The 20,061-nt window shown below is 41.7% G+C and overlaps 2 protein-coding genes and 1 pseudogene across 3 annotated transcripts; 1 reads left to right on the plus strand and 2 right to left on the minus strand.

The window, feature by feature from the left end:
• Positions 1–579: 579 nt before the first annotated feature.
• On the plus strand, positions 580–5,538 carry LOC109981555 (voltage-gated potassium channel subunit beta-2-like; annotated as a pseudogene).
• A 554-nt stretch (positions 5,539–6,092) lies between these two features.
• Positions 6,093–15,571, minus strand: dedd (death effector domain containing). Of its 2 annotated transcripts, XM_020630351.3 has the most exons (5): positions 15,273–15,571; positions 13,153–13,789; positions 11,596–11,700; positions 11,354–11,491; positions 6,093–10,127 (listed from the first exon to the last, which is right to left on the minus strand). In XM_020630351.3, exons 2-5 carry the CDS (start codon positions 13,709–13,711, stop codon positions 9,721–9,723), a joined length of 1,209 nt encoding a protein of 402 aa, XP_020486007.1. In that variant the 5' UTR covers positions 13,712–13,789; positions 15,273–15,571; the 3' UTR covers positions 6,093–9,720. The 2 variants fall into 2 exon arrangements, with proteins under 2 accessions (XP_020486007.1, XP_065817393.1); XM_065961321.1 differs by lacking the exon at positions 11,596–11,700.
• Positions 15,572–16,429: 858 nt separating this feature from the next.
• Positions 16,430–19,964, minus strand: si:ch211-229n2.7 (uncharacterized protein LOC100002243 homolog). Its single transcript, XM_020630409.3, has 4 exons — positions 19,824–19,964; positions 19,060–19,180; positions 17,863–18,161; positions 16,430–16,743 (listed from the first exon to the last, which is right to left on the minus strand). The coding sequence occupies exons 1-4, from the start codon at positions 19,839–19,841 to the stop codon at positions 16,645–16,647; spliced, it is 537 nt and encodes a 178-aa protein (XP_020486065.1). The 5' UTR covers positions 19,842–19,964; the 3' UTR covers positions 16,430–16,644.
• Between the last annotated feature and the right edge of the window lie 97 nt (positions 19,965–20,061).

Below are 20,061 nucleotides of genomic sequence, written 5' to 3' on the forward strand. Positions count from 1 at the left end.
AGTGTTTGAATATTTACGAAAGTTTAAAGTGTACATGTAGCAGTATGTAGATCAGGGTTATTTGCTCGTGAGCAGCAAGACCAAACCATTTGGCAGTGATGGAAGCGGCAGGGAACTGGTTCAGATAGAAGTGATTGTACCTGACCTAAAAAGCCTCTGCATGTTTCTAATAAGCTTCACGAGCAGAAACGTGCTCAAACTAGGATCAATATGGAGATGCTTTTGAAAAATGGGAGAGGTTAGAACACAGAAAGGTGCAGAGCTGGATAAACACTGAAGCTTCAGTGTCCACCACATGCAACCTGCTGAGCATTGACTCTAGAGAAGAGGGGGGCGGGGGAGACAGCTCTCTACAATGTTTACAATTTGGACTGCAGTACCCATTTTAAACACTAGGTATCAGAGTCCCCATATTACACCTTTAATACAAAAAAATCAACATTTGACAAATTTTTCCAGCAGATGTTTTTCTGGTCAGAGGGTCCAGTTCTACCCCCTTACTGACTGTCCCTGTTGCCAGTAGAGTTTGCCTCTGTGCATTGAGCTTGGATGGACACACCTTTAACACAGCCCTGAGTTATGACATCAAACATGTTTGTTTTTCAGAGCAGAAATGGAAAGAGATTATCGAGAAAACACATAATTGAAGGTAAGAATGTCCTTTTTGATGTAACAGCAGAATTTTAGTATTTGTTTGAAAAAGAGCACAAACAGGAAGTGATAACTTGACTCGATCTTCTGATGAAACAGGTCTAAGAGCATCACTGGAGAGACTTCAGCTGGATTACATAGACGTGGTTTTGCAAATCGACCAGATCCGAACACCCCTATAGAAGGTGAGTGTTCTGCTCCACCAACAGACCAAACTCTTGGTTTGCATAGAACCACTGTGGTGAGGCTCTTTAAATCCAGTTTGTCTTAATCCAACAAGACATGAGAATGCTGGATGTATACAGATTATATGAACATGGTTATGATTTACAAATACGCTGCGACATGTAATCCATTATAGATGTTAGCAAAGCCATTTAAGAATGTTGTTTCCATTGCTAAATGATAAAGGAGTGAGTAAGGCATCTTCCACTAAGTTACTTTGCATTATCATCTGGTCTCCTTGCCCTTTTTTAAAGGTCACATATTCTGTGAAATCCACTTCATGTTTCTCTAACACTAATAAGTGTCCCTAGTCTGTCTACAAACCCCCCAATGATGTGAAAAGTCCATCCTCTCTGTCTTCTGCTTGCTCCACTTTTCAGAAAATGTGTGCTCAAACAGGACGTTTTCCCTTCATGACATCACAAAGGGCAGTAACCCCTCCCCCAGGTGGGTGACACTCCCACAGCTAGGTGTTTGTTCTGCCCTCTGAGTCTGCCTTCTCACCATAAACAATAGGACACCCAAGCCCTTCCAGAGAGGGGGTCTGGTCAGACACCGCTCATTTACATATTTACATATTCATAGTCATGATCAAATACAGGATCAGAGTGGATTTAGGACAAGAAACTTCACACACATGTTTTGAGGAGCTCTTAGACTTATTTAAACTGGTTGAAGAGGAGGAGGATATGTGACCTTTAAAAATTTAGATTCTGTCATTTGAAGTCTGTATCCTTGAATTGTTGTTAATTTGTTCTGCTGGTAGAGACGGTGAGGGCAATGACTCATGTGATCAACCAGGGGATGGCGATGTACTGGGGGACGTCTCGATGGACCTCCATGGAGATCATGGTGATTTCATACACACATTTAAAATAAACCTGAAGGAGATTTCATGGGACCATTTTGCTACTTTTCACCAAGTTTCAAGTTTGGCTCAGGTTTTCCTTTTGCCTGTTTTTTGAGTCAGAAATGTTGGACCCCAGACAACCTATATATGAAGTCCAGCTGTTCACTTATTGTTCCCTATGTTTACTGCAGGAGGCGTACTCTGTGGCGCGACAGTTCAACCAGATCCCTCCCATCTGTGAACAGGCAGAGTACCACATGTTCCAGAGGGAGAAGGTGGAGGTGCAACTCCCGGATCTCTACCACAAAATAGGTAAGAAGTATCCAGAGTCTGGGAGGGAAATCTGTCCACTCCTCAAAACTATTTGGACTTTGCAGATTACTTTTCTGTTTGCTAGCTGAAGTAGAGGCTTCATACTTTTCTTTAAGCCTTTTGATTCTTTCTTAAATCATAATTTGAGTAGTATTAGTTTAATTCCTGATGATAGTTACAGCCTACCAGTCCTCCATACTACAAATAATCAATCCATGACGTATCACAATGTGTCTGAATATTTGCTTCTTTTTGGCATTCAGGCATCGGTGCAATGACTTGGTCTCCTCTTGCATGCGGCATCATCTCAGGGAAGTATAGCAACGGGATCCCCCCTAATTCACGAGCCTCGCTAAGGGTAAACCTTTCCCACTTCTCATTGTCACATTGTGTCTCATTCCTCACGGTACGATAATAATCCTATCACAGTGGAGACAAAATAAATCAAACCTCAAAGTTGAAAACATTACGATTCAATACATAGATAGATTTTATGTCACCTTGGGGGAATTTGTCTTGGACTCAAAGTGCTGCAAACATTCAGCAACATGTAAACAGAAAAGCTCATGCCAATGCAAATCAACACAACATATATTGGACTTTACCTGTATTGCACAATATCTGTAAAAAACACAGAATAGTAAGTAACAGTGTGATTGGGTAGAGCATAAGAGACACTGACTTTACCGTAGAAAAAATAATTAGGAACGCATGTATTTCCGAGATCAGAGTCCTGTAATTTTGGAAGAAAAAAATTTGAATTTCCTGAGATTAAAGTCACACATTTAGGGTTTAAAATGTTTTGCCAAATGTTGGTTTCTTTGAATCCAAGTGTTTTAGTTTTTTCTTCAAATTTACAACCGTAATGTTACAGAACATTTAAGTTTCAAACATGCAAATTGGTGTGAAATTTACAACTAAAGTCTTTGAAATTTTCGTCCCCATCTGTGAAACGTTTTACCTGAAATACTCTTATTACTCCATTGAAGTGTCCTCTGGGACTGCTGCAGACAGCTTTATCGAAAAAAAGAAAAGAAATGTGTTCCTGTTAAAAAGAACATTTTGTGGTCAGTTTGGGGTTCACAACCTGAATTACTGTCCTTTCTTTTGGAATTTATCATGCTGTGTTATTTCATCTGCTGCAGGGTTATCAGTGGATGAAGGATAAGATCCTGAGTGAGGAGGGACACCGTCAGCAGGTGAAGCTAAAAGAGCTGCAGGCGGTCGCTGAACGACTCGGCTGCACACTGCCTCAGCTGGCTATAGGTGAAACACATCCTTCCTGCTTTGTCTTTAAGTGAATCATTTTGTAGTGACAATAAATACTACCCAAAGTTTAGCATGTAACTGGAGGAGTTTCAGATACCTTCAAAGTTTTCTTCATGTTCTGTCCTTCTCTCACAGCCTGGTGTCTGAGGAACGAAGCTGTAAACTCCGTCCTGCTGGGAGCTTCCAGAACAGAGCAGCTGCTGGAGAATATCAGAGCTATACAGGTCAGAGAGTAAACAGGGAGTCAACAAATGTAAAGATGTCTCTGTTATGAAGGCAGCTTAAAATCAAATCACGGTTCATCACTCTTCAGGTACGGTGAATGAAAGGTTTGAGAAATAATTGTCACTTTTTATTCCACAGGTTCTTCCGAGGTTAACGCTCTCCACTATATCGGAGGTGGATAACCTTTTGGGAAACAAGCCATACAGTAAAAAGGACTTCAGATCCTAGAAGCAGCAACCAATCAACCGTCACACTTTCCTGTTTGTGAAAAAGAATCCTTTGAATGAGAGACAGCAACACAACACACAGCTAACAGTTAATAACCAGGAATCTGTTTCTACAACACACAACAAACCACACGGATGTGCCAATGCTTATTTCACCTCATCTTTGCACTTCCAGTCTCATTTATTGATCCTATTTGCACCTTATGCCACGTCAGAATATCAACCCGTACAACGTGCAGTCAAAGTTCATGGAGTCCAAACATAAATACATAAATAAGAGACCTCAAAGAAATTGAAAAACAAAATGATTTAAAAAAGCTAAGAAGCACTTAACAAATTAAGAATTTGCGACATATGACATAAATACAGCAGAAATCCAGTCTCTCCTGTGTAAATGTGTCTCTGATTCATGACTACAATGAGTGAGAAGCTCGAGTCCCGCTGGCTGTGTTGTTGTCAGAGCCGTGTTTACATGGACGGGACGGCCGACTACTCCCGGCATACTCACTGAACATACTCACTGATTATTTGGATGTTAGTAAGAGTTTTTAGATCATACTCATTCTGTGTCAATGTATGTGCAATATGAAGCTACAAGCTAACTAAAGAGCGCTAACACAACAATGATTGACAGGTGATTGCAGCTCGAGCAAAGGACAATGATGTCAGCCGCTTGTGCTAACTGGTGTTTAATCATGGTGCGTTCTAATTCATAACTCCTTCATGTGAACGTGAGTGTAGAGGGGTTGTAGGTGTGTCTCTGGAGGAGAGTGGAGGCTTCAGTATGGAGGAGGTGTGGCCACACAGCAGTTTGTTTTGGTTCATGCTGGTGCTCAAGGGGGACATCTACTGGATCAAAAAGTCGCACATTCTTCCTTTAAGAAACAAGCAAAGCATTGAAGAAAACCAAATTTATTCTTCTGCCTTCTACTGGTGCTATACGTTGAAGCTGCACTGCACCTTAAACTGAAGTGCTCCTCCCAACACTTCCTGTCTCTCTTCAGCTGCCCTATCTAATAAAAGCAAAAAGGCCCCAAGGTATAACTTTAAAAGAAAATATAATACATTTAAATTAATTTGCATGTGTGTGCACAAACTTCATGCCGTCTCAGCATAAGTCAGTGCCGCAGCAAAGCAGACTCACCAGAGCACATGTTTAAGCTCACAGTCACCAGACAACTTGTTTTGGCTGCAAGGTCGCCAGGTAGATTATCCAACGCACGATTAGAAATTAGGCTGAAGTTCAAAGTTTAGCTTCAACCAGGCTTCTTCTTCTGCAGAGTGTTGCCTCAGCATGCCTTTCACACATGTTGCACAAAACCTGTGACTTGAGCACAAATGATGAATGCATTCACCTTTTCTGTGTACTAGTAACAGGTCAGCTTGAACCCTGTCAGTACTTCTGTTTGGATGGAGCTGCCATCATAGTTCTAATAAAAAATACTTGTTTTTATGTTTGTTTTTTACTTTCATTTAGTTGACTTTTAATAAAAAATCTCTCCTATGAAGTTTTTGTGAAATTCTGATTTTTCCTTAAATCTTTAATCAGGAAGTTACAAAAACATTTAAAAAAAAACCTTGATATAGCGTGCCTATAAACCCCTCTATTTCAGCCCTGCTCGGAACAGGCTGTTTCTGTGTCTGTACCTTTAAATGTAAATGAGCTGTGTCTGACCACGCCCCCTCTCTGGAAGGGCTTGGGTGGCTCGGGCAAAATGAGCAACATTTAACACATAAATACAGTGGAAATCCAGTCTCTCCTGTGTAAATGTTTCTCTGAGTCATGACTGTCTACAATGAGTGAGAAGCTCGAGCTCTGTTGTTGTCAGAGCCGTGTTTACATGGACGGGACGGCCGGCTCCTCCCCTTGTGTAAAAAAGCTGTTTTAGTCAAGGACTAGAGAGAAGAAGAACATACTCACTGATTATTTGAATGTCATATAAGCAGTTTTAGGTCACGTTCATTCTGTGTCAATTTATGTGTAATGTGAAGCTACTAGCTAACTAAAGAGCGCTAACATTTGCATACTAACACAACAATGCAGGACACAGGTGATTGCAGCTCAAGCGATGGACAATTTTGTCCGCTTGTGCTTAATTATGGTGCGTTCTAATTCATAACTTCATGTGAGCGCGAGTGGAGGGGGGTTGGAGGTGTGTCTCTGAAGGAGAGCGGAGGCTTCAGTATGGAGGAGGTGTGGCCAAACAGCAGTTTGTTTTGGTTTCATGCTGGAGCTCAAGGGGCGACATCTACTGGATCAAAAAGTTGCACATTCTTCCTTTAAATTAGGCGTTAGGTGACATATAAAAAAAATAGGACTGGGACTTCAACCAAACCCATCCAGTTCATTTATTAACAGTCCTACTCGTCGTCTGTTTCTGAAAGAAATGCAAAATTTGAAGTAAGAAAAACCTGACATCCAGTAAAGTTATTTACAAAAAGTGAGCACTGTGAGTTTCAGAACAGGATACATGCAAAGTTAGCAGCTAACAGAACATACAATCAACAGAACACACAGCGACCTGTAAATTGATTCTAACTCGCAGCCTTTACATGAAGGTGCGCCGCGCGGGCTGAGAGGATTGAAGGAAGGCGTGCTCTACATCATTCACAGTATTAGCGACCCGTGTGTTCTGGTATGTAACCGAGGACGACGCTGATCACAGCGGACAGACGACAGGCATGTGTTTGCAGGAAGAATACATTTGGGTTAAAAAACATACACTGAACTTTTATTGGGGTACACAGATTTTCTTTTATGTCAACCATTTGGCTATGTGCACTGAGAAACAGAAACAAACGAAGGTATAATGTCAAATATGAGATTTTTTTTAGAGAGTTGCATTTAAAATGACAATTCGGACTAAAAGTGACATTCAGCCTCTTCTCTACTTCTGTTACAGAGTCTAAAGAATCTCATCACAAAACAGCATTATGCTAATACTTTGATATATTATCACTGATATTAAAACATCTCCAAACAAAGGTTCTCCGAGTCTGTGTTGTTTCCTTCTTGTTGAACAAGTTTGATTCATTTCCTTTCTTTAACGTCACAATTAGGAGGATTTAAAAAAATGGACAGTTACAGTCCTCCCCCCCAGCCGCCTTGACATGTGTGTCATCATTGAGTATTCCAAAGAAATGTTTCCATATTTGTGTGACTGCAGAACGTGTGAATTCTGTCAAACGGCAACTTTAATCGGCAAAACAGGAAGAAGTGTGTATCGCTACTCGGACCAAAAGCGGAGCTCATTTAACCTTTAGTCAATCAAGGAAATTAAATCAGAGGATCTTTCTTTTACGTTCACATTGGTTAGACACAAACCAAAACATTTGCCCTTCAGAATGCAGAAAACCAAACACAGAACTCTCTCGGTGTAAGCGGACATAGTTGTTGTTTCTGGTTTAACTTCCTCGTCTTTCCTGCAACGTCAGGTCGACCACTCGGTGCCCAGTTTGACGACCTTCCAGCTCGATTACAGTTCCTGGAACAGAAACCGGCCTGGCTTACTACAGCAGCAGCATGAACCCAAAGTGACTTTTATTGCATTAAACGGGTCGTAAAGAAACTAAAAATCACTGCACAGTGACGCAGATCTGTAAAAGTCGACACAGTGTTAAAGGATTTCTTGCTCAAGTTAAACAAATATAAAAACAGGCAAATATGTGAATCCTCATATCGGTCACCCATCGTGCTCGTCAAGACATTATCTTGGAATTATGTTCCACAAATCATAACGTGGTTTTAGCTTATGGTGTTAGCAGAGCTCCAGTGTGAGGAGCTCAGGGGGGTGGTGGTGGTGGGGGGGTGGGGGGGACACATGTCTTACTTTGATAAAAGGGGGGGGGGATGGATATTATCCTGAATCTCAGACTGAAATCACATTTTTATAAAAAAAATAACAAACATGTTTTCTGTGTTAAGGTAAATGTTGAATATGATCGCTTCACAAATCACAGAAAGATGAACCAAACCAACAAGCCTCCGGTTACCAGACCACAATCAACTCTCCCACATGTTGAGAATATTAATTAGAATCGTTTTAAACGTTGCATCTGGGATTAAAAAGTCGTGTCTGAAGATGTTTTGATTCTGCAAGTGGAGAGATTACACAGCAACGAAAAAAGTGCCAATGAGCAGTGCTTTCCGACGCTGCCGTGTTTATCCTCGTCTTATAACACTTGATGAATTAGCTGTTGACATGAAGCGACATGGGGACACAAATGAAAACTGCAGACTCTTGGTATCAGGATGTTTTTTCACCGATAAGCTCTCTAACTCTGAAATGCAGATCAATCAGAAAATACAAAAATCTGTACTGGATGAGTGGCAGCCCATGTGAGATACTCATTCCTGAACATTGAATCACAGCTTATTGTTTATTTTAAAGTCTTCATAAATGGTTATGGTAATTAAATGGTTCACACATAACAGGTTGAGTTCTTACGTCACTACGTGCAGCAGAATCGGAGGTGGGATGGCGTGCACAAAGCATTGAACCTGCAGCTACAAAATCAGCAGAAACTGCCTGAGACCTCCAAACAAATCCTGGAACAAAACCGGTTCATTTGTCAGCAGGTTCAGCGGGCTTCACACTAAACTACGTTAGCCTAATATGGCTGCCTCTGGGAGAATTGTACGACTGCAGAAAACAGAGACTACGGTCGGTCACATCAAACCCACCGTCTCCTGGTGAACCATTTCAGTACCTGAACCATTCCATAGGAATTCAAATTATCTCTGATTAGCATCACAGGCTACACTCTCTCTGCTTTACAGGTCGTAGAGGATTCACAAGCTGAATAGCTATCTGTTATGTTGTTTCTTAAAGTGCTGCTTTTAAAAAAACCTGAAAAAAAGAATCTCGAGCTCGGTTTGTGACACTACTGGAGGTGTGACGAGTCCTGATGGGGTCAAATCAAGGCCAACATTTTCCTTCAACGAGCCTACATTCTCATCCACCAGGGGGCATGATGAGAACAGACTTTCACTTGCTTTTGATTTGTTCTGTAAGTATTTGGAGTGTTACTTGAAATCTTGTATATAAAATAAAGCTGAGTGTAGAATTGTGTGTGTGAGGGGGAGTGAGTAGAGGTCCGGGAGGTACTGGGGGGCCGACAGATGTTGATAAACACCGGCGTGACTCAGAGTTCAGCGGGACACGATTCGACACATTTGAAGGGTTTGAGTGACTTTTTTTGAAATATTTGGCAGTGACTGGACAACTGACATTTTCAAAACGAGGCCAGCATCACAGATCTGCTGCTAAAGAGCCGTGTTGTAAAACAAAGTTAAAACAAAGCAAACACACGAGAACAGTCGACAGTGACAAAGTCTGAGCCACTAAAAAAGGCTCGGAAAGGGTTCAGCTCTACAGATGAGGAAACTCTGCAAGGGGGGGGGGGGGGGGGGGGGGGGGTGATAAGCTCCAAGAAATAGAAAAAAACTAATTTGAAAATCAAGTACAGTCTTTGCCTTTCTGTCACATACAGAACACTCTCATTGGGTTAATCCAATTAATCTCAAGTACCTGGGAAAAGGATGAACCAGTTTGGCAATAAAGTACAACTCCCACTGGGAGTAACACGTCAGCGTTAAGCGCGTTTTCCTGCGTTGAAAATGACCTTTTGAACAAGGGGTGAAGAGCATCATTAAAGTTAACATGTTTACATGAAACGAGAAAAAAAATATTCAATACAAGCATGAATCAGGATTCTCCTCGGTGAAGAAAGCAGCTTAACATTCAGAATAATGTCAACCTGTCGATGCATCGCCCGTTCCTCTTTGCTAACATAGTTCCCAGACACCTTGCATGCTACGCTTCAGGAGGCCCGCTTAGGGTTTCCTTTGACCTTAGTTCCTTTCAGGCACGCAGTTCAGGCACCTCAAATGACACATCCACGACTCTCTCTCTGTTCTCTGTCGGGGAGGCACAGCAGCTGGATGCTAACACCTGGAGTCTAAGATACCGAGTCTTTGCTCCCTCCGGGTGGGATCCCTCCGCTCGTCACCAAATTGCGCAGCAGTTTGCGGCGACCGGCCTGGTAGTCCTCCTCGTCTACATTGACCAACAGTTTAATGGCTTCGTGGCCCACCGCCTGTTTTAAGGAATCTGTGATAAAGACCCCTTTGAGTGCCTCTAACAAAGACCCATTGATGTAGTCCCTCCAGAAGGCGTCCAGATAGGTGAGCTCCGAGAACTTGATGTCGCAGATGATGGAGCCCAAGTCTCGCGATTTGAGGATAGTGTTTGCCTGGTTGAAGCGCTCGAACTGGCGCTCCACCGCCTCCTGCTTGTTGGAGAAGACGTTCCCCTGAAGCGCAGACTCGTGCTGGCAGTATTCAGCACGAACACGGAGGCGGATATCTGAAAGTAGATGACATCGACAGAGTGTAAATATCAAAGCAGGGGTAGTACTAACCCTAACCCTACAATTCTACAATTCACTTAGCAGACACTTTTATCCAAAGCGATGTACATCAGAGAGTAAGTACAACACAAGCAAGGATCTAGGAAAAAAAGGGAACAATGTCAGTAAGAGCAAACGATCAGCTTTGAGTCTGATTGGACACACAGGTGCTGACAGGAAGTGACCAGAGGCAAAGCACAACATTGACGGCAGTTCTTGAGAGCTCTAATCAGTATAGAAACCATCTTATAAGTCATCGTTATCAAACAAAAACCATCGTCATTACCATCATCATCATCAATAATATGGAGACCATCATCATTAAGTTAGTAGGTATTCATGAAAGAGCTGGGTCTTTAGCTTTTTCTTATAGGTGCAGAGGGACTCTGCAGATCCAATGGAGTTTGGAAGTTCACCCTAAACCCAACACTTTACCTCTGTTGACACTGCAATCGTGGCTGAACCAGGGCTGACACCCAGCATGACATTTATCTAGCGTGTGAAAGTCAGGATGCTCAAGGATGCTTTACCTGAACTGGAAAAGTTCCTTGACCCTGTTGTCTGACTACGTCTTCAGGCAAATAAGTGAAAAGCGTTTCAGATTTGTCACACTTGAATCGAGTGTGCCGAGTGCTTAGAGAGTGTTCAGATGTGAGGATTGTTAAAATCAAACACATTAAACTGTGTCATTTTACAGAAATGTTGTTTTATTTGACTGAATGATGTGAAGACGGTTTAAGAGTAAAGTCCACCATCTTGCTGTGTGTGCAAGAGCTCAGCAGCAGTCTGCAAAGAAACAGGGGATCTTAACTTTCAAACCACTAATTAAGACGTTCAATTCTCAAAATGATTCTCGAGAGGACTCAGTTTTCTCTAATCCAGCACAATCACTGAACACGGTTTCTCGTTCATTTGAGAGGCTAAAACACAACTAGAAGCAATTTTACTAAAGTGCACGCCTGCATTCTCTGGACTGGGTTCATTTTGTTTTCATCCTCATGTAGGAAGTCAGGTCAAGTTTATTTCCATAGCACATTTCAGCAACAAGGCAATTCAAAGAGCTTCACACACGACATCTAAAGCATCGTACAAAGGAAAACAGAAATATTCAAATAGAAAATGAAACCTGACAGAAAACAATCTCCCTCTCTGTGTTGTGTTTGTTTGTTTTGTTTTGTTTTACCACATGTTTGCTTCTCTCTGCAGTCAGCTGATGAATGACTTCTCCTCCGTTTGCGGTTCGGTGCAGGAGGAGTCGGCTTTGTTCTTGGAGGACCAACATGGGGTCCTGATGGGGAACAGCAGAGGACCGGCTGAGGACCTAAAACGTGACATCAGTTTACGACATTAACAATGTTTTCTCCCTCACAACGCATAGTTAGTAAAAAAAAACAAAAAAAAAACAGCTTCCACAAAAACACCCACCCGATCTCCTGTTAGGCACGGTGTCCCTGCTCTGCACTGCTCCCCGGGGTGAAATGTAGCGCACTGATGTCTCTTCCAGGTATTTGTCAACAGGGTCTGGGCACACTGAAACAACATTTGATTTCTGATGTTATTTTTAATGGCTGTGCTAATCATCCCACCTAGAGCAGTGGGCAACAGTGAGCCTATCTTAAAGATCCCATATTCTCCTCATGTTCACCTTTCATGATGTCGGTCTACAGAGCAGCTTTGAAAATTTGCAGCTTAAAAACCTCCTTATTTATCTGATACCAGCATCAGTAAAAACCCATCTCAGCCTAACACTCTTCAGTTTTAGCTACTGTCTCTTAAAGCCCACCTCCCCCAGGCATATCATCTCCTGATTGGGAAGCCTTCTGTGGGCAGAACGCTGCAGGAGAGTCTATGTAAGAGGTTTAAACGGTTTATGTAGAGGCATGAAGCCGTCTCGTGAAATTCTTGATTTCATATCGGGGAAGTATGCCGTGATTTGCAGAACAAGCCGTTCAGCGCCCTCTGCATACTTATCCTGGGATTACTCCAACATACGTTTGCCTCATGATCTGAAACTTTGCCCATATTTAATTTGGACATCCAGCTTTCTAACACTATAACTGAGTTTTAAAATGGGGATCAGCATCATAGGTCAACTTTAAGGGCTTGACTCAGACCAAACCCTACATGTGCAGCAGTAGTGTGTCTCTTCACTGTTTGGTTCAAGGTGACAACAACAAGATCTTCTAAAGGAAGTGCACTAACAGTACTACTGCCGGTCTACATTAGATGAAAGATGCTGCCAAATGAAGGGTCTCTAATGCGATTGTCATACAGTATTATTCTTATTGTTTTATAGAGGAAGTCAGAGTTTGCAGAGTACGATCAAACTCTAGAGTTAACCATTCTCTACACACTGTGCATATTCGTCAGATCATCAAAACTTAGACAAGGATGTTTCACAGCGGTCCTTTCTATGACGATGTAAACAAAGTTAAATATTCTTTCGTAAAGATATTTGTTAACGAAAGCAGAAATATGAATGCCTGAGTCATATTAATGACAAATCAGAACACTTTTTATGCAGAAAAGATCGATTTTCATTCCGGCAAAAAAAAGGAAAAGAATCAATATCAGCTGCCATATTTTTAAACCAGGGAGCTTTCCTAATCCGACATTGAAATTGGTTGAAAAAGATAGTGTGTGGTATTCATCATAATTTGATAAATGTTCAGTCAGGGTATATATATTCAAGGTGTCTGTGCTGTATATCCGTCCTTAGTTCTTGTTATCCTGTACTGTAAAACAGAGCTCATTCTGGACCTTAAATTAAACTAGAGCGAGCCAGCTCTTGTCTCGTGGGTGCAAAGGAACATTTTCTATCTCTGGAATGTCTTGATCTTTTTGAGTCTATGTATATGATGCTAAAAATAAAAATGCAGGGTGTGATATCTCCCCTTTAGTGACAGTTAAACACGTAGACTGTCAGTATTAAATATGTACTTAAAGCTGAAAAGAAACAGAGAGTTAACGTGTTATACTCACCAGCCTGTCGTTTCCTGAGTGTGACATAAGGCAAAAGGTCGTGGCGGGTGATAATCCTTAGAAGCTGGAGAACGTGTCGGAAGTTGGTCTCGTCACAGCGACCCTGACGCTCTAGAGCCAGCAGGAAATCCCTCCCACTCCTGATGCCGCCGCGCTCATACTCATCAATCACGTCCACAAATAGGAAGGACAGTACTCTGACATCCCGGTGTGTTAGCTGGGCTCCAACTATATCAAACATACGATGGAGGGAGTACAGACCGTGGGAGTTGTCCACTGCTTCCTCAGGCCACGGCTCAAAGCCTCCATCTCTCCTAGACGAGCTGGAGCTGGAAGCAGAAACGTTCCTATTGGCCACCTCCCCGCCGTTTGCTGCCACACCGGGGCAGCCCGGCCTGCCTGTTAAAGCTCTGTGGTCCACAGGGCCAGCGGTTGCACCGCTCTGACTTGAGTCCAGTTGATTAGCCTGAATATGAGGCCGGGCCTGCTGAGCGGAGGAGTTCTGTGCTAGCTGGGGAGGAATGACAGCATTGGGGAGCTGTGGCTGCTGTGAGGTCATCTCAGGGCCCGATGGTGATGGTGAGGGACACTCAGATCCCTGCAACCACTGCTGCCTTTGTATGCTCCCGCTGGTGTGCTGTGCACAGAGAGAGGGGGACACACAACTTTAAAATCATCTTGAGACCCAGATTAACATTGGTAGACATCAGTGTTAAGCATGAATCAAATTGACTCTCCATCTGCAGGGACATCAAGAGTTCACCAATCGCTTTTTCTAGTTGAGGTTAAAGACGATGACAAAAACTCCCTCACACTGTCCTGCAGACATTCATCAGGTATGATCGCCATTATACCTCATGAAAGTCAGTTAGACCGAAAAACGTTGTGTGAGTCAATAAATATGTCAGCATACAGCGAGACAGCGTGCAGCATTTTTCTCATCCTCTTTAAATGTCACCCTCCACCTGTCACACATTCAGCTGTGCAGACATTTTCTTTCAGTGTTTTTCTAGTTGAGGTTAATTGGCTATTACCACCAGACTCATTATTATTTTGTTTAAAACTCAATTCAGAAAAGTGCGGATTTTACGGTATATCAGTATGAGCATATGGTTTAACAAATTGAGGACAGGCAACACTGAGGTCCAAACTGCACAATTCTTTTGCTAAATACAATCTGATTGATTGAAAAATATCAGAAATCCGGGTCATGATTTTTTTCATGAAATAGTTGGTGGAGGGTTCTGAGGCTCGGCCAATTGAGAACAACTGGTTTAACAAGTTAATTACCAGTAAAAGCAGATAAGAACATTTCTGCTGAGATGTAGGAATGTACCACAATGCTTCACCTTCACCTATTTCCCTCATACAGTGCAGGCCTAGTACATATCGGTGTAGGTTCAAATTAGTTTGTAAATATTGACGAATCAAAAATCCAATAGTGTGTTTCCATGGTAACAAATTGAAATGAGGTGTGATATGTTCAGGAATGTTTCAAATTCCAGAAATAATCTAAAAGAAAGATGTAGATGGCTGCACACACTGGAGATACGTTAACATGAGACAGTTTTAACATTAAAGTTTGAAATGAAGCAAAGAAAACAGAAACAACGCTGTCATCATAAAGCTTTCGTTAAAATAGACAAAACAACATGTAAGTATGAGTTCAACCGGGGCGACAACGTTGCAGCCACTGGAATAAGTCAGGGTAGACACAGTTTAGTGCTGTTGACCAAACAAACAAACAAACAATAACAGATCCAGCTGTTTAGACAGACGACGAGCTAACGGCTAAGTGTCTAGCGGAAGTCAGCTAGCACGCTAATGTTAGCTATACTTCTTGTGGGATTTTAAAACAGATGCTAAACGTTGATTTGAGGTCCAAAAACAACAAGACAGCACTGGGTTCCGATACAAGTTACGGTTATACCAATAATCAAGCTACGAAAATGCTACGTTAGCGTTTATCTCCGCATGAAAACAACACATTTTCTCTTTATTTGCGTCTGTGTTGTAGCATTAGCTGTTAGCTTCAGTACAGCGTTAAGGACACTCACACTGACGAGGCAACAAGGAAAGCACAAACAAGACACGGGTGTTCACAATAGGTGTTGTTTTACCTCCTGTCTTCTTGGATAATCTTGACAAGTCCAACGCTCTCACTGTCTGGTTAGCAGCTAACGCGAAGTTAGCATCCCAGTGTCCAAAAAGCGCCGCAAAGCTTCTTTCAGGACACAAACAACAGATCCGGTGGATTATTTCTGTTCGACTGCACATTGGATATTAAATTAATGTGTTTACAGTCTCTAGAGTTGCAGTCCAAGTTCTTTTATTCCAGGAAATATGGGTTCGTTTGATGGTTTTGGTCCTCAGACAGACATCATGTGAAAAACAAGCAGACTCCCGTTCTTCAGCTAAAATGAAAGAACTTCCGGGTTAGAGTGCATCTCACTTCCGTTCTCCTGCTCAGGTACTGCTGATGAAAATTGCGTGATACTGACATATCCTGGCCGCTTGAGTCTGAATAACATAGAGTATTATGAGACTGTTGTGTATGTTGTCCTAAATCCTTTTAATTTTTTTATTTTTAATATGGACAGCGACTCCTGCTGCTGTCAGTTGAGACAAAAAGCTGTGTAAATCTATAAACGGTGACCATTTGTGTGCATATAATCCATGTCCACAGGTTCATTATCCATGCCTGTTTACTTTGCAATCTGTTTACTTTGTAATCGCCTTTTTTCAGAGAAGAATGAATTTATGATGATACAGATATGAAATAAAGTATAGGCTTTATAATGACCCATTATAAGGCACGTTGGGCACCCAGCAGTGTAGTGGTGCCTAAGAAGTGGGTATACTCTTAATTTTCTCATGGGCAGCTATGACTGTTTGCCCAAATGATACAGATTTTTTGATAACTCTAATCTTACAGGTCAGTTTTACCCATTTTTTGTATCAGATCAATAACAAATGTTATCTGCAGACACTTTACAAAAGAGAAGGTAAAAGAGTCTTTGTTAAAATATGTACAAAGACCAAACATTGACCCGTCATGAGCACTGAGCAACATTTAGCAAAGTTACAGTGGCAATATGACGTCTATTTTCACAGGCAGCTACTTTTTTTTCTCAAATATACACAAACTTTAAATCATTTCATCAATGGGAAGAAAAACTCTCTGGAGGTGGATGTCCAAGCACACCCTTTGGTTTTGGCTAAGCCCTGAGAGTTTATGACGTCTGGAAAATGTTCCTGAAAAAGGACACTTTAAAGGTCGAAACAATTGTTCACTTTATTAAGAAAAGATTTGGCTGATTAATTGATCATGACAAACATCCCTTGCAGCCCAAACATGCATATTTTCAGCTTAATTATTGGCAGAAAAACTTCCAGTCCCTTCCAGCTTTACAAAGAAACCTGAGCCACATCCACAAAAAGAGCTGCAGAAATGTTAATGTAAAAAATTTGAAGATTTAAAAAAGTTAGAGTTCATCCAAAAAGATCTTTAGTTGTATCGTTTGAGCTGACAATTTCGTTGAAGGCTGTGGTTGCCTCCTGACACTCCACGTTCTTTGATTTTGCAGGAATCTGAAGGAGGATTACAGAACAGAAGAGAAATGTCTGTCAGTAAATACTCAGCATAGCATGGTTGTTATTTTAACAAAGTAGGACGTGCTGCTGAATTAGACCAACAGGGTTATCCATCAAAATCCTAAATAAGACGGAAGTAAATCCTGGACTGCACCTGTTCAAGCCCTTAGAAGTGACCCTGGGGGGTCTCGGGTGACCAAATGGGGGGGTCAAGAGATGTCCTCCAAAGAAACAAATCATTTAAGATCATTTAAAATTATATATTTTACCCATTATTGTTATCACAAAGTGTAATTGGCTCATAAAAATTCAAAATTTGGGGTGTCAGTAACTACCAACAATTTGATGTATTAGGTTTAATACGTTTTAATTAAGTTAAATGTGTACATACTATAAGAAGAGTAATGTAAATTGATTTCATTTTTTACATCTGCATCTTGAGGTTTAGACAAAATATGATATACAAAGGCCAAAGTCTTAAAGGTCACATATCCTCCTCTTCAGTTTAAATAAGTCTCGGAGCTCCTCAAAACATGTGTGTGAAGTTTCTTGTTCTAAATCCACTCTGATCCTGTATTTGATCATGCCTATAAACCCCTCTATTTCAGCCCTGCTCAGAACAGGCTATTTCTGTGTCTGTAGCTTTAAATATGCCCCCTCTCTGGAAGGGCTTGGGTGTCTCAGGCCTTCTCGCTCCATGTCCTATTGTTTACGGCGAGAAGGCAGACTCAGAGGGCAGAACAAACACCTAGCTGTGGGAGTGTCACCCACCTGGGGGAGGGGTTACTGCCCTTTGTGATGTCATGAAGGGAAAATCTCCAAACGGCCTGTTTGAGCACACATTTTCTGAAAAGTGGAGCAGGCAGAAGACGGAGAGGATGGACTTTTCTCATGATTGGGGGGTTTGTAGACTAGGGACACTTATTAGTGTTAGAGGAACATGGTGAAGAGGATTTTCTATATGTTTCTATAATATGTGACCTTTAAACAGTCAACAAAGCAGGTTACTGCTTTATCTGCCTTCCTATGATTCCCAAAAGTTCATACCAAAACATTGTTTAATAATTAACAATTAAAACTCTTGTGTATAAAAACAACACAGCGCTGATGATGTACCTGGTTGCACACAGCTTTCCCGTAGCGTACAAAGGTGGCAAAGTGCTCGCAGTTGCGAGTGAGGAGTTTGTATGTGAGTTCCTGATCAAGAAGGGCATCTCGCCGTCGCCTCATGTCCTTCTGCTCTGTTGCTCTGAAGGCGTGGCGGTTGTTGGCGATGGAGACGTGGGCTCCTACTGGAACAGTCACCTCACTGATTGGCATTCTGCGGATCTTGGTGACGCCCAGAAGAAGGTCCCCACATACCGGGATCAATGCTTGTAGGTAGGTCCGTACTTTGTTCATGAGCTGTCCCTCCTCTAAAAAATTAGAAATTAATGAATTGACCTATCATGCTGTTCACCATTTTAAAACTCACATACAGTGTTACAATGCTGGATATCATTGATATCCATTTATACATATGTCCTAAGATCATGAGGTATACACATGTTGGAGTAATCCCAGAATAAGCCTGCAGAGGGCGCTTAAACGGCTTGTTCTGTAAGTACAGCGATATGAGACCAAAAATATCATGAGACGGCTCCAAGCCTCTACGTAAGCCGGTGAAACCTCCTACATATTCTCCCAGCTCTGGACAGCAGACCTCCCCTGGCAGCCCTGCAGCGTTCTGATCCTTGGAAGGCTGCCAAAGAGCTGGCCAATCAGAAGAAAGAGGGCATGTGGGGAGGGGAGACTTAAAGAAACAGCAGCTGAAACTTACTGTTTCCGGCAGAGGCTGAAATCAGTGTTTTTATTATTATCCAGTATCAGATCATTTAGTTATTTTAACTGCAAATCAAGGAAAGTCTTTTTTCAATTGTTTTCAATGAGGAGCGAGCGTTCTTTTTTTGCGACCGTTCCAAACGCTCAAGTTGAAAATCCTTAAACTTTTCAGAAAGGCGCTGTTGACGTCACCGGTGCTCTTTTCTAAATGTACGATATTTCTTGTATTTTTGCCGCCAACAGATCGTGTCTTGTACCCACATCCTCTTTGCTCCGTGTCGAGTAAAAACAAATCTCAAATATTAAACATGCATTAAAAAGTAACGGAGCAGTGTCGATCATACAGCGGCCTGTTGTCAACAGACTGTTGCCATAGAGACAGGACGGTAGTATCATACTGTATCGTATCGTATTGTATCTTGAGAACACATATTTCTTATCTTGGTTTCCCCTCTCTTATATATTATGCATTTTGCTCGATGTTATCCTCACCTGCAACAGCAAAATGGATGACGTATCCATCTTCATCATACACTCCCCAGTGTGAATATCCGATGGGGTAGCAAAACTCTATCAGGTCTCCAAATTTGGCAGTGGCAACAAGTTCATCAATCTGTGTTCAAGACAAGCCATGACAGTTAAATAACAACAAAATACAGTAAGCTGTCTTTTGAGACGTCTCCACCCTGCACGCCTCCACACCCATTCCAGTCTGAGAGCAGGTTGAGCTGCATTACAATCTGTGCAGCGAGCAAACTGCTGCTTACAGGGAATACTGCTCATAGTTTAAATAAGTGAGACTGTTGTTGTTTTTGTTGATAGCGAAGCATGAACAAACATTGTCGATGATTTCCATCTTGTATCTATTGAAGCTAATTTGACTTATTGTCAGTGACTCTGGACTAAAGTTTCAGCTCAATAAATGCAACTTAATATCATGTAATAAAGACAGATTTATTCACAATAACTTTTAATATTTTCCTCAGGAACATTGTTGAAAATTTGATTTTCCATTAGCTTAAAGTAGCATAGCATTAGCCGAACAGCTTTTTCTTTTACGACAAGAACCAGATGACTGTGATGCATGACTCACAGAAGAACAAGGCTGGACAAATGAGTAATACATGTGAAGCAGCTATCATACTCTAACAGAATCATTTGCAATCAAACAGAGAATATTTCTTGTTTTTCAGTTTGATGCTATTGTAGTATAAATGATAGAGAGAGAGAGAGAGGTGTGTGTGATCGGGTCTTACCTGATCCTTGTACTCCATGGCTGACTCGATGTGCGTTACTGTGCAGTCTGTGGTATCGGCTGTGAAGCAGGTCTGGGTGTGTAGTCTGAAAATCTGGTTTGGACTGTTTGTCACTTGGACATTAGGCAGCTGATTGGCTGATGCGTATAACAATTACATCTAAGACGTCTGAGTTTAAGAAGCAATAACACAACAGAGATGCTGCACAAGTTACCCAATTATTTTGGATTGGGGTGGC

The sequence above is a fragment of the Labrus bergylta genome, chromosome 12, assembly GCF_963930695.1.
Source record: "Labrus bergylta chromosome 12, fLabBer1.1, whole genome shotgun sequence".
NCBI lineage: Eukaryota > Metazoa > Chordata > Actinopteri > Labriformes > Labridae > Labrus > Labrus bergylta.

Excerpts from the sequence above, each read along its gene's own strand:
- dedd (XM_020630351.3), bottom strand. The coding sequence starts at position 13,711 with ATGACCTCACAGCAGCCACAGCTCCCCAATGCTGTCATTCCTCCCCAG. Across the intron at positions 11,701-13,152 it reads ACTCAGGAAACGACAGGCTG|TGTGCCCAGACCCTGTTGAC; the intron begins GTGAGTATAACA and ends ATGTTGTTTCAG. Across the intron at positions 11,492-11,595 it reads CGTGCCTAACAGGAGATCGG|GTCCTCAGCCGGTCCTCTGC; the intron begins GTGGGTGTTTTT and ends GTCACGTTTTAG.
- si:ch211-229n2.7 (XM_020630409.3), bottom strand. Across the intron at positions 18,162-19,059 it reads CATCCATTTTGCTGTTGCAG|AGGAGGGACAGCTCATGAAC; the intron begins GTGAGGATAACA and ends CTAATTTTTTAG. Across the intron at positions 16,744-17,862 it reads GGAAAGCTGTGTGCAACCAG|ATTCCTGCAAAATCAAAGAA; the intron begins GTACATCATCAG and ends ATCCTCCTTCAG.